A 15,004-nucleotide genomic window follows, 5' to 3' on the forward strand; every position below is an offset into this window, starting at 1 on the left:
GTATTCATCATTAGATTAGATCGCTGCAGGGTTGATTTTTTTTTATTGCAGTTGTTTGTCTTTACTCATTGAATGGTCTGGCCCCTCAGTACCTAGCTGAACTTCTCCATGTTCACACCCCAGTTAGAGCACTGGGGTCCTCAAATGAAGTACTTTTAGATGTCCCAAGGTCTAGGCTAAAGACTAAAGGCGACCAAGCTTTTGTGGTGGCTGCCCCCAAGTTGTGGAACAGTCTGCCACTACAAAGTTGCGGCTGAAAACTCACTTGTTTTCATTGGCTTTTTGAGGCTTGTTAAGCCATATATCACTGGTCCTGTTGTGACTATTTAGTGTATTTATTGTATTGTATTGACTTGTGCATTTTATATTGTATATTTATATTATAATTTGTCTGTTTCTTTGTACTCTGAAGCACTTTGGTGCAACTTCGGTTGGTTTTAAATGTGCTATATAAATAAAGGTGACCATGATCTTATACAAGTACAGTACAACGGAAATACGTTTGGCATCCAACCAGAGCGCACATATAGCAGTAAAGTGATCAATAGATCAACAAACCAGCCTCTCAAAACATTTCATGACCACAGAGGTGAGTGCCACCGGTCTGTAGTCATTAAGACCTGCTGGGGAGGATTTTTTTGGTACCGGGATTATAGTGGACACCTTGAAGCAGGCAGGGACCACGGACTCAGCCAGGGATAGATTGAATATGGTGGTGGACACTGGGGCTAGCTGGTTAGCACAGGACGTAAGTATCCATCCTGTTATCCCATCTGGGCCAGCTGCTTTCCTGGTGTTCACCCGCATAACTGCTCTTCTCACACTGTGTTCCGTCAATGAGAGTGTGCCCCCCCCCCCCCCCCCCGCGCGGATGCTGCCCCTCCCTCCACGACGGCCGGTGAGCTAGCGTCACCACTGTTTGCACCGAACCGTGCGTAAAAGGAGTTGAGTTGAACCGCGAGAGAGGCGTCGGCACTCCCGATTGAGGGGGCGCTGACTTTGTAGTCAGTTACCGTCCGTAGTCCTCGCCATAAACCTCTTGTGTCGTTCTGGGCCATTTGTGCCTCCATCTTGCCAGCGTATGTCCTCTTAGCAAGCTTTACGGCCTTGCGCAGAGTATAGACTGTAGCCTTATACTCATCCATATTTCCTGACGCTCTGCCTAGGTTATAAGCAGTGGTGCGAGCATTCAGGGCCACTCGGATAGTATTGTCAACCCACGGTTTCTGGTAAAGCAACAAATAGTGGTTTCAAGTCCCGTGATCAATAGATCACTAAAGCAACAAATTGTGGTTTCAAGTCCTGTGATCAATAGATCATTAAAGCAACATATAATAGGGTTCAAGGCCCTGTGGGTTCAAGTTCCTGTGATTGGTAAATCACTAAAGCAAAATGTTATGTGTATACGCTTCATGTGTTCATTTGTGACTACTCTTTTTAATGGGGATGTGGGTGATTTAAGGTTTTAAGTAGGGATGCTCGATATTGGCTTTTTTACCGATATACCGATATTGTCCAACTCTTAATTTCTGATACCGATATCAACCGATATCAACCGATATCAACCGATATCAACCGATACCGATATATGCAGGGCCCCCCCCCCCCCCCCCCCCCCCCCCCCCCCCCAAAAAAAATGGAATCATTTCAGGTAATTAACATTACATATCTCTTGTTGTGGAATTAACACAACATTATGCATACTTTTGACAATGAATAAAATCAGAATTTGTTCTTACTTGCTTGCCTGGGTAAATAAAGGTTATAGAAATGTAAAAAAAAAAAAAAAAAAAAAAAAAAAATTGAAAACCGATACCGATATTTTCCGATAACACATTTTAATGCCGATATCGGCCGATAATATCGGTAGGCCGATAATATCGGACATCCCTAGTTTTAAACTATGTGGATATCAAACAGGGAAGAAGGTGAGTAAAGACGGTTTTAATTCAGCATTATTTTATTCTGTTTAGAGTGATACGCTGCTCTGTCATGCCACCTAGACTAATTACATCAACACTGTGATTATTGTACTGTAAATGAGGGCTATTTTATTTTATTGAACTATTTTATTGCATTGCACTATTGCATCATTTTACTCTGTCTATTCTATTTTACTCTTTTTATTATTGTCTATTTTAAAACTGCCATATAATCCAACCATAAACAAGGTGGCCTATTGGGATGTTGGAGCCTAATGTGAAAAACGATGTGATTTTTATACGTCTGCACTTTATGTGCACATTGTCTTTTTTGCTGCTGTGAAGCACTTTGAGCTGCAATTCTTGTATGAAAGGTGCTATACAAATAAAGTTTATTATTATTACAATGTACAAGTGATTAAACTGGGAACAAAATATACAAATTAGTACTACTGAGTGTAGTGCTAATCAATCAAATCCTTTATTTAACCAGATAAGCATCATTGAGATTAAAATCTCTTTTTCAAGAGCGATCTGGCCAAGCAAGGCAGCAGAAAGTTTCAACATAAAAAAGAACATCACAATAAAATACAGATAAAATATTTACATCAAGCTCCAATTTCAGGCAAGTTATCAAACAGGCAAATGATCAAACACAGTTGCACTGACCAAGGGAACTGAGTTCGTAGGATTTTAAAATGGCTTTGAATTCTCCGAGGGTGACCAGTCCTGGTAATTTTAGGTCCTCCTGTATCTTGTTCCAAGATGAAGGAGCAGCATATTTAAAAGCCCTTTTTCCCAATTCAGTTCTCATATGGGGAACTTCCAGTGTTAGAACAGCTTGAGAACGAAGGGCATACTTATATTGCTTTGTGCACAGAAGCACACTTAGGTACGAGGGAACCAGTTTAAGCAGAGCTTTGTGCACCAGAGAGAGCCATCGAGAAAATCGTCGTATTTGTAGAGATGGATAACTTGCAATGGTATATAGGGTGCAATGGTGCACTCGATTTCCACATCCCGTGACAAAGCGTAAGGCAGAATGGTACACAGTATCAAGCTTTCTAAGGTACTGATCAGGTGCATACATATAGAGTAAGTCACCATAATCGAGTAGTGGTAAGAAGGTAAGAAGGTAATCTAATCAGATGTATGTACAGAGTTGTAGTACAATATGTACAGTGATACAGGTATAAGGACAGTATGATAGTAGTCATACTGGCCAGCAGCATAACTAGTAAGAGTAGGATATGTACAGATAGATATATTAAAGGACTATGTGCAGGTATGTACAGACAGGTGTGGACAGGTATGTATGCGGTTAGAATAAATATATATGATATATACAGCATTATTGTACATGCTATCATACAGATCACATATAATAATAAATACTATGTGTTATATGCAGGTGTACAAGCAAGTATATAGAGGAGTTATATGCAGGTAAATACAGACAAATATGTATATATATATATGCAGTAAATATATAAATATAAATGTAAATATGCGGTATATACAGCACACAGAGTATATGGGTAGATATAGTGAGAGCAGTAGGTAGGTATAAATCGAGTATGGGCTACAGACTGAGGGAAAGAAGCTGTTCCTGAGTCTGCTTGACTTGGAGCATCTCCCGGAGGAGGGCAAAACATGAGATGAGGTGAGATGAGATGAGATGAGAGGAAAGAATAATGAGGTGAGAGGAGAGATGAGGTGAGAGGAGAGATTAGTTGAGAGGAGAGATTAGGTGAGAGGAGAAGATCAGATGAAAGATGAGAAGATATAAGAGATGAAAGAAGATAAGATGATGGTAGAGGATATTGAGAGAAATAAAGAAAGAAAGTGAGGAAGAGAGAGATAGACAGGACAACAGAGAGAATGAGCACTTCTTATAGCCCTGCAGTACACCTAAACGTTGTACAAATGTATGCTCATCATACCCATAATAACCTATAAAATACAGACACATGTGTCTACTTACCCAGTGATTTCTCCCTGGTCTGGCTGGCAGAGCGAGCGATAGGCAGGCTGGCGCGGGCTTTGGAGCCCCTGGTAAATGGGGCCGTAGCGGGCAGGACATCTCCCTCAGACATGGTGGTCTCCAGGGACTCCAGAGAGGCCACAGACAGGTGGTCCTGCTGCTCTGCCAAGCCCAGGACACCGGCACCAAATGGCTGGCTAGCTGAGGGCCGAGGGCTCCTCACCTGGAGGGTAGATATAGAAATAGATAAGTTTTTAAGGTTTGTTAAACCTTAACAAAGACAAGACGTAATTAAAACGTAAATGTACCGTACACTTTAAATGTGGGTGGGGGAAGTGAATGAATCTCCCTCAACCCTGCAGATGAAGTGTCATTCAGCAAGGCACTTAAGCTTCAACTGCTGCAGTGGAACTGCTCAAAGACCAGCTGACTGGTCTTTGACAGTTGGGCCTTGTAGTTTTATAAGGATCTTCAGTGACTGAGACAGGGCTGTTGGGTCTTGTAGTTTTATAAGGATCTTCAGTGACTGAGACAGCTGTTGGGTCTTGTTGACTCTAACTCTGTGTGAGATGTTACGTCACCACCTTGACTGACTGCACACAGAGCACAGCGCTTAGCTTGACATTTGTTTTCATGGTTCACACACACACACACACACACACACACACACTCACACACACACACACACACACACACACACACACACACACACACACACACACACACACACACACACACACACACACACACACACACACACACACACACACACACACACACACACACACACACACACGGCATGGATACACACATAATATACAGATATTATGCAAACACACACACACAGACACACATACAATAGAAGTCTTTCTGAAATCCCTTGAGGGGTGTGTGTGCTTACAATGCAATGCAGCTATTTTTGCGAGATGTGTGTATGTGTGTGTGTGTGTGTGTGTGTGTGTGTGTGTGTGTGTGTGTGTGTGTGTGTGTGTGTGTGTGTGTGTGTGTGTGTGTGTGTGTGTGTGTGTGTGTGTGTGTGTGTGTGTGTGTGTGTGTGTGAATGAATGAATGAAAACTTTATTTAACAGATTGCAGAATGGGTACAATACAGTATGGCTCAATACACACAATTGTTAAGGGGATGCAGACCTGAGAAAGACATTTGTCTTGTTTCCATCAGGGTCCCCCATTTTCAATTCATATAGACATTTATGACATACACAACATACATGACATTTATGGCATAGGGACATATAGGTATTTAGTACTGATACATTTGTGACATAAACGGTATTCAAATATACAGTACTGTTACCCCTAGATTCTGACAGAGTATATACATATGATGGGGAGGGGACTGTACATTAGGATTAGGAGGGGGTGGGAGAGAAATATACATACGGCGGGGAGGGAATAATGCGGTGGGGAGGAGACTGTCTATTAGGAGGTGGTGGGGGTTTTGGGCATTTACGGTGGCCAGTTTCGAATTGCAGCCTCCCGTAGGGGCTCTTTAAGAGCGGTTTTGAATGTGGGTAGGGATTCACATTCCTTTACAGCTTTGGGTAGGGCGTTCCACATTGATGTGGCATAATTGCGAAACGTGTTTAGTCCCTTGTTTGAGCCGAATCTGGGTTTAACATGATTTGTTGAGCTTCCTCTGGTGTAGTGGTTGTGGTATTCACTGACCTTTGGGAAGTATTTTGACATGTACATGGGTACCTTAGTCGTATAGTGTATCTTGTAGACCAGGCCCATTGCAAGTTGCTGTACTCTGTCGTCTACTCTAAGCCATCCTAGGTTGTCAAAGTGGGCAGGGGTGAGGTGGGTTCTGGGGGTAAGGTCAAGTAGTAGTCTGACCAGTTTGTTTTGTGATGTTTGTAATTTTGTTTTAAGCGCCTTTGAGGTGCTTTGGTACCATGAGGTGCACGCATAGTCGTAGTACCCTTGAATGAGTGCTCCTGCCAGAGTCTTCAGGGTATTCTTGTTTACCAGAGAGGAGATCCGGTACAAGAATCTAGTTCGTTGGTTGACTTTTTTTATTACATTGGATGCCATTTTGTCACAGGAAAGATTTGCCTCTAGGATGGAACCCAGGTAGGTAATTTCGTCATTCCTTGTGACAATAGTTCAAGTTTCTTTAATAGTTGTCATACAGAAGTACAGAATACTTTTATACAAAATGCTTCTTACTGTTACGCTCCAGAGACTGTGCTAGACAAGATAAGTATCAAATAACATAGTATAGCATGTAAATTAGAAGTAGAAAATGAGGTCACAGTGTTCAGTATAGACATATGTACAATGTTCGATGCAGAATAGACGTAACTGAGTTACCATATAATATACAATACTATGCAGTGTACTAATATACAATACTATATAGTGCAAAGCAGAAATGGGATGAGGTACAATTTAGGTACAATTTACAGTAAGGTGTACGAGTTGTAGTGCAATCCTTTATCAATAAATATAAAGTGTGGGGAGTGGGTGCTACAGTGTGTTTGTTTAAAGTGAGTGTGTGCTATAAAGTGTGGGGAGTGGGTGCTACAGTGTGTTTGTTTAAAGTGAGTGTGTGCGTGTGGATGTGTGTGCTATGTGCGTTTGATGGTTGTTGTTTAGTGTTCATTGTTCGTTGAGCAGCCTGATGGCCTGGGGATAGAAGCTTCTTCTGAGTCTTTCTGTGCTCGCCTTGAGACTCCGGTATCGCTTGCCTGACTGCAGCAGTTCAAAGAGGCAGTTGTTCGGGTGACTGGAGTCCTTAATGATTCTCTTAGCCGTGCCCCTGCACCGCTTGTTGTAAATGTTCTGGAGGGTGGGGAGCCCCCCTCCAATTGTGCGTTCGGCTGAACGTGTCACTCTTTGTAGTCTGCTTCGGTCTTGTGCAGTGCTATTCCCAAACCAGGAGGTGATGTTGCCAGTCAGGATGCTCTCTATTGTACATGAGTAGAAGTTCTTAAGGATCTTCTGACTGACTTGGAACTTCCTTAGGCGCCTGAGGAAGTAGAGGCGTTGTCGTGCCTTCTTCACAACACTGTCAATGTGTGTGGTCCATGTCAAGTCCTCGGATATGTAGGCTCCGAGGTACTTAAAGCTGTTCACTCTCTCAACCGGTGCCCCGTCGTTGCTGAGGGGGCTGTAGTCCTTGACCCCCGACCTCCTGAAGTCCACAATCATCTCCTTTGTTTTGCTGACGTTCAGGGAGAGGCTGTTTTCCTGGCACCATCCCGCCAGGACCTTGACCTCTTCCAGGTAGGCCCTCTCGTCGTTTGCAGAGATCAGGCCCACCACCACTGTGTCGTCAGCAAATTTGATGATTGTGTTGCTACTCCGCTGAGCCACACAGTCGTGTGTGTACAGGGAGTAGAGGAGGGGACTCAGAACACAGCCCTGGGGGGCCCCTATGTTGAGGGTGATGGATGAGGAGGTGCAGTTGCCTGCTCTCACCACCTGGGGTCTGCCCGTCAGGAAGTCCAAGACCCACTGGCAGAGGTCATAGTTCAAGCCCAGGTCCCTGAGCTTGGCTATGAGTTTGGAGGGGACTATGGTATTGAATGCCGAGCTGTAGTCGATGAATAGCATTCTCACATAGTTCCCCTTCCTCTTGTCCAGGTGTGATGCTGCTGTGTGCAGCACATGGGCTATGGCGTCCTCCGTGGACCTGTTGGGGCGGTATGCAAATAGCAGGGGGTCCATGTTGATGGGGAGGGAGGAGCAGATGTAGCCCTTTACTAGCTTCTCAAAGCACTTCATGGCTATGGAGGTGAGAGCTACAGGGCGGTAGTCGTTGAGGCAAGCAGGCTTGGATTTTTTGGGTACAGGGATAATATAGGCTTGGGCGGTATCCTTATTTTCAAACCGGCAAACCTTTATGTTATAATACCCCGGTGCACGGTATTTGACGGTATGACTTTCATTTTCATCCGCGGGGGGGGGGGGGGGGTTACGTGTTACCAAGTAAACAAATCATCGTCAGCTCTCAGAACGGTAGTCCCGCACCGGTAGAAGCCCGCACCGTTTTAGCGTTAGCATCTAGCCTATAGCCATGGCAGACTATTTGATTCCTTAAGGGCTAGAAATTGCCTGGGTTTTGGTCATATGCTCCCGAAATGCTCCCGTTGTTTGGCTACTTCTATGTGCAGTGAAAACTACTCGAATGCTTTATAACCTAGTCATTGATTTAGTTCAGGGTAATCTAAGATTAGCCGCAGAGCTAACACTACTTAACGTGAGCTAACGCTAGTTATTCAAGCTCAGTAGCTCACAGAGAGAGATAAACAGCTGACAGCGGATAGTACAGGACGGTACAAATACAATAAAAAGGCGGGTGGGGGCTGTTGTGTAAACCTTGTACTCTTTAGTTCACATATAATAATTTAGTTCACATATAATAAGAGACTGATTGCGCCACAACAACTCTGCTCTCGTCACACCGCTTTACGGTATTTTCACAGCACTGTCGCAACATTACCGTAAAACGTGAACACCGTTGTGACCCACTCGCTCCACTAGAGCGGTCTCGCCCTCTGCTGGCGCGTGTGTGCACTACACTCAGTGTGTGCACTACACTCAAAACTCCGTTTCACTGTTATAGAAACTGAAGCGCATCTGTGATTTTGACGGTGACGGACGGTATTGAAAATCAATACCGTAGGTATTTCTAAATACCCTGGTATACCTTAATACCGTCATACCGCCCAAGCCTAGGATAATAGTGGACTTCTTCAGGCAGGTGGGGATGACAGCCTGTTCTAAGGACAGGTTAAATATGTCAGTGAATACCGGGGCCAGTTGGTCAGCACAGACTTTTAGGACGCGGCCGGGGATGCCGTCCGGTCCTGCTGCCTTCCTGATATTCACTTTTTTAAGTGTATGTGTGTGTGTGTGTGTGCGTGTGTGTGTGCGTGTGTGTGTGTGTGTGTATGTGTGTGTGAACCATGAAAACAAACAAGGACTGGAATAACATTTGTTGCGTTGGAATACAGCGTTATCTAAAAGATAAAAACAACGGCTTGTGTTTGTACTTTTCCAAATTGTGTCAACAACATGTTGCCTACTTTTCATAATAGACTATTGATACGGACTGATGTGCCGTTGTTGCTAACTGTTGGGGCTAACTGTTGTGGCTAACTGTTGGGGCTAACTGTTGTGGCTAACTGTTGGGGCTAACTGTTGTGGCTAACTGTTGGGGCTAACTGTTGTGGCTAACTGTTGGGGCTAACTGTTGTGGCTAACTGTTGGGGCTAACTGTTGTGGCTTACTGTTGGGGCTAACTGTTGGGGCTAACTGTTGTGGCTAACTGTTGGGGCTAACTGTTGTGGCTAGGGTTGCCACCTTTCACTAATAGAAATAATGGACACCTTTTTGGGCAGTTTTTGGGCGAAAATGGGCGGATTTTGTAACTATTTTCTTTTTTACTTTATTTCGGTTTTAGGGTTAGGGTTAGGGTTATGTTATTCAATTATTTTGGGGAGCCAGCCCCCCAAACTCCTGAAATGCATAGAAAACAAACAGTCAGCACTGTTGTAGCTGAGGTTGTGTTTAACCGTGTGGTATACCTGTGTCACCTCAGCTGCAGTAACCTAGAGGGGAGGAGTGGGATGATCAAATTTAAATGAAATTAAATTGAACAGTATGACTTTTATATTGTTGTCTGAACACTATTTATTTATGTTTAAGTATTTATTTAAGTATTTTTGCATTTATGTATTTATGAATTATATTATTTATGTATTTATAATCCATTATGAAGAATTCCGTTTTCCAGATGAGCATAACAACATAAGAGTTTAAATGGGCAGACTATTTAATTATATTGATTAATATAAATACATGTTTATTTAAAAACTCAACATTAACACATTGGGGACGAAGCACGTATTTATACGTGTTTCGAATCCATGCGTTGTTGACAGAATCATGTATAAATATGTGGCAAGTTGTTATTGCTTTTATTCCATTTTAATAACCTGTTCAAGGTCGCCGACCGGCACTGCAGATCTACCCTAGTCTGTGAATTCGAGAAGGTGCAATACCGACCAGATCCTCTTAGGGGCGCTATCGCGATAATAGAGTGTTCCCTGTGGCAGAAGTTGCCTTTTTTTTTTTGGATCTCTAATGTCGTTTTCTACTCATCTGAAGCGATAGCTATTGTCTGTTGCACGGGATACGTTTCGGATCGGAGATTTCACCATGCAATAAGGGGATTTATCATCAGGCAATGGACATATCGATCTACCCATGGCCGCCTAGTTATAGTTGAAAGTGGGGGTGCAAGTATTTTTTTTATTCTTTTTTTTAAATTTTTTTTTTTTTTTTTTTTTTCAATGGGTGGTTTGGAGGGGGTCCGGCACGACCCCCTCCACGGCAGATTTTTTTACATTTAATGAACACCTGTATGTGCAATTTCCTGCAATATAGAGCCTTCAATCTTGACCAAAATAAAGCTGCTCTTTTCACTATAAAACTCAGTTTATATTGCAGTATGATAGCTATAATAATAATAACTTCACTGCGAGGGCTCTTTTAGCTAACGCTAGCTAGGCACGTATGATAGCCAATTACTATTATAATAATAATAATAATAACTTTCCCATCCTCCCAAAGCCCCTCCAGCCCCGTTCACATCCGCCGCACCAACAACAAGTAACAACAACAACTAATTGACGCTATCAATAGCCCCAGTGAGCGCGGCGGCTGAATGAATGAAAACTTTATTTAACAGATTGCAGAATGGGTAAAATACAGTACGGCTCAATACACACAATTGTTAAGGGGATGCAGACCAGAGAAAGACGTTTGTCTTGTTTACATCAGGGTCTGTGCTGCACCGAGTGAATCCACAGTCACTTGCTCCTCAATGGGAAACCAACCTAGATTTACCATGAAGGACTGGTTCTGGCCGAACCGTTCGTTATACAAGTATCACAGAGACATTACAAAGGTGCTCACAGTTGCACGAGGGGTTCGCACAGAGATACGGGATGGTTTGAAAGCTCGGCGTTGCTAATAAATATTTTTTATATTTTTTTTATAAACTGCTCAAAGCGGCATTATTTCCGTCGTTGGGTGATCACAGCACCTGCGCAGTGCGCACCATCCCGTATCTCTGGATTCACTCGGTTCAGCGCCGAGGCTCACCATACGAGAAATATTCAGTTTCAATCTGTTTGCGCATTTAGTATACAGTCACAGTGTTCGACTTACGTGATGATTTGCTCCATTTTAATGTAAACGCCGAAGAATAATCCTCACGAGTCACAATGTTATCCAATATCCAGCCTGAATTTCGAAAAAGGTTCGAAAAAGCCGCCTCCCCCAACATGTCGTATACGTCATGCCGACAAACGCCCGTGGGCACTGGATCAAACCATTAAAGTGGGGGGTCACACAATCTTTGGAAACTTAAAAACTTGCTATTAAGTGTCATTGCGTATTATTAATTTGATTGAAATTACGTAGTTATGGTTCGATAAGATTTATAAATTGGGGGGGGATATTTATATCATATGATATGATCAAAAAGTGAGGGAGCAAAAAGACAAGCTTGCTCCCCCAAGTTCAATAGTCCTAGAGCACCCGCATCTTCTGCTCCATTAAGTGGGCGCCTATGGATCTACCAGATGGCGATCGATAACGGGGAAATGCTCGGGGGGATCAGACCCGACCACGGTAAGATCCCCTTCACGTAAATTACAGCCCGATCGGACACCGTTCTGATAGCCATCCAGGCGAACGGCCTATGTGGCTAGTTAGACGAACACTGTTATTGGTAATCAATAATAATAAACGACGTCCCCCGCCCCCCCCCCCCCCCCTTTCATGCATACATGCAGGGAGCGAAATTAAAGCCCGCCGCCCGCCAGGGGCGCTCAGTTTTTACCTTTGGCGCTTGCCACTGGGGGGTCTGCCCGCCGTGTGGCGTGTAGACGTGTAGTTCATAACGATACTCTTATTTTGAAAATCTATGCGGGCCTCATTTCCGCTCCAAGCGCAGCTCCAGTCATAATATCGATGGCTCCGGCAGTTAGCAGCATTCGGTTCGTATGATATTCTTATTTTGAAAAAAACCGTGGCAACGAGTCATATATATATCAACAAATGCTCCAGCAATAGTCGACTCGAGTGCATAATACCTCCGTTCCCTCGTTAGCTAGCTCACGTTAGCTAGCTCACGTTAGATCTATATGTCCCAGTAAACTAAATTGTCTTAACGTTACAGAGCGGGCTAGCAGTAGCTACAGATAGCTCCTGATATCAATGTCTTATAACATTGATTCAATGCGTATTGTAGCTGAGGGCTTTATGAATGTGATTTGACCAAAGAACCCTAACATTATACCAATAGGGTCCAGCTGCAGCGCCGGAGAATCCTTGCATGCTGAATTAGTATAGGGTCCCGCTGCAGCACAGGCGAATCCTTTTTGGAGCTGGAGGCTACTAGAGTACACACAGACAGTGGAGCTGTTTGCAGATAGCGAGCATTTTGACTTATTGCGTGGTGGCGATGTCTCGCAGATAATACAACTACAAGTATGATTATATAATATATATTTTATTAAAAAAAAAAATTGGCAGGTAAGAAATATGCTTGGCGGGTAGATTCTTCCCATCTACCCGCCACTGGCCGGTGAGTCAAAAAGTTAATTTCGCTCCCTGCATACATGCTTTGGGACAGTCCCGATCATATGCAGTTTGAGTTATTTCTTTAGCATCTGTAAAACGGAAATGCCATTGGATATAACGTTAGCAGCTATTAGCCATTTATCTAGCTTTCCAGAAAATATACGAGACCAAATCCGCTATAAAGCCTATATTCACGGCGCTATAAAATGAGAACCTATTGATGAATTTTTTTTTCTTTAAGCCATTTTGAAGGGACGGTTTATGAACTCAATTGATAATGAGAATGGACAGATAGCAATACTATAAAGTATAGATTTAGCTCTACAAAAAGACACACGTTTGTTTACATTCCCCGGTCCTCTTGCCATTAATTAGACTCAGCCCAGTGGTCGCGAAAGTGTTAATGAACAATCAACTATATTAGTAAACTGAAATAGCCCTAGACTATGCCCACATCAGCAGCCAATATGTAGGCTCCTGTCTGCCAGGGCAGGTAAATAGAAATACTGACATCTAGTTAAAAACCAGATAAATAAGATGTAATATCCCATACCGAATCAATCTCAGGAGATGTTTCAGTCATGAAGAACTGTGAAACCTGTGCTTGGGTCCTTTCTTTGCGTTCTTATATTTCGGGAATAGTTTTGCTCTCCTGAGGCATGCTGTCTGATGTCAGTCAGTCCACCATGCACCACAGAAAACACACACCTACTACATACTTTGCAGTTTGCTTTATAAACATCTCCTGACGCTATCAAGCCAGGGGTTTGCCAGTTCCCACTCAGGTCTCTGTACTTCTGGAGCAACGTCAAATCGCTAATTCTCATGGGTCGTGAGCTGCTGCGCGCACGCCCATCATAGCAGAGTTGCCAAGTCTGTTTATTTTCCGCAACTTTTGGACACAATTTTGCTTGTTTTTGGCTTGTTTTTGTAGGTCGGTTGGCTGATTTCTCTCACAATACTGGCAACACTGTCTGACTTGCGGACAGCGGAGCTCTCACATTCCCGACCTTAAAATATGGGACAAGGTGCGTCCCATATCAGTTCAATACGGAACGCAGGGCTGTACACTGCGAGCATCTCGTCGCAAATTGCCCCCTAATCTGGCCGGTGCGAGTGGAAAATATCATCTGGGGGCAAGCTTGCGAGTAGTGATTGCAACCCTTCATTCGCATTTCACTCCTAAATTAATCCATACAAATTGGATAAAACATTAGCCTACAACCAGGGCATAATGTTGCGGTTGTAATTTCATTAGACAGACCAGCGCGGACCTTTAATAACATGCAATTTGATTGACACGAGCAATGGGCAAACGTTAGCTGCTATCCACGGTACCATTAGGATTATGCTAAGCTAACTAGCGTTAGCTGCTGCTAACCCTGGACACCAGTCAAAGCGGACTCCACAACACTAGTTCCATTCGGGAGGAAAGGGGGTGGGTTATATTGACAACGCTTGACAACAGAAGTTTAAACATAACTTCATATTTATTGGTTATTCGTTTCTGTTACTGTATATCACCCACTTTCCATCGCCGTCTGTCAAACGCTTCCTGTTTACATTCGAGTGTGACGTCATCACCTACGGCAGCTTAGACGATCAAACGCGAACCTAGAACAAAACCCGGGGGGGGGGGGGGGGGGGGGGGGGGCTGGCTCTCTCATTCGTTCTCGCCCCCTCTCTCTCTCTCTCTCTCTCTCTCTCTCTCTCGCTCTGATTGATTGAAAACTTTATTAACAGATTGCAGAATGGGTACAATACAGTACAGCTCTCTCTACATTCAATGATTTAAAGTAGCCAAATGTTACAGACAGTATAAATACTAACTGGATAGTTGATGATATAAACATTTAATTTCATTATCTGAAATATTCTAAAATCATTAAGTCTGCTATAAGCCATTATCCCTTTATAAGCCATTATCCCTTATAAGCCATTATCCCTATAAGCCAATATCCCTTGTGTGATTATTATTTTCTCACAGTAGTGTGTGTGTGTATATATATATATATATATATATATATATATATATATATATATATAGGCCTGCCGCGATAAGCAATAAATCGATTAATTGCCGCGATAATTAAAATGAATGCAATGATTTTGACGGGCGCGATTAATTGCTATTTGCGCGTTTGTTTTAATGAGGCGGACCCAGTGCCCCTTGTCAGTCACTGTCCGTGTTGGGAGGCGGGCTGCTGGCTTTACTACAGAGCACAGCACATTGTGTCTATTCTACTAGCATTAACGTTACTCATACAAACAGAGTAAACACAGTTTTCAATCAATCAATCAACAACAACATAAGGAGACCCTCGTTGTGTCTATTCTGCTAACGCTAACGTTACCTCTCATTGTGTCTATTCTACAAGCGTTAACGTTAGCTAGGCTGTCTATGCTAACGTTAACGAGCATTAGGCTAACAAGCTGTAACGTTACCAGTCGCGTCTATTTGCTAACGTTAGCATTA

General features: G+C 43.2%; 1 protein-coding gene across 1 annotated transcript in view; it reads right to left on the reverse strand.

The window, feature by feature from the left end:
* The window catches only part of LOC311239435 (sickle tail protein homolog), a 149,397-nt gene that overhangs the window by 77,972 nt on the left and 56,421 nt on the right, over positions 1-15,004 (reverse strand). Inside the window, 1 exon segment of the mRNA XM_084327740.1 lies at positions 3,903-4,129. Coding sequence (XP_084183866.1) covers positions 3,903-4,018 — 116 coding nt within the window. The 5' untranslated portion in view covers positions 4,019-4,129.

This window comes from Notolepis coatsorum (genome assembly GCF_963971535.1).
Source record: "Notolepis coatsorum genome assembly, chromosome: 13".
Lineage (NCBI taxonomy): Eukaryota > Metazoa > Chordata > Actinopteri > Aulopiformes > Paralepididae > Notolepis > Notolepis coatsorum.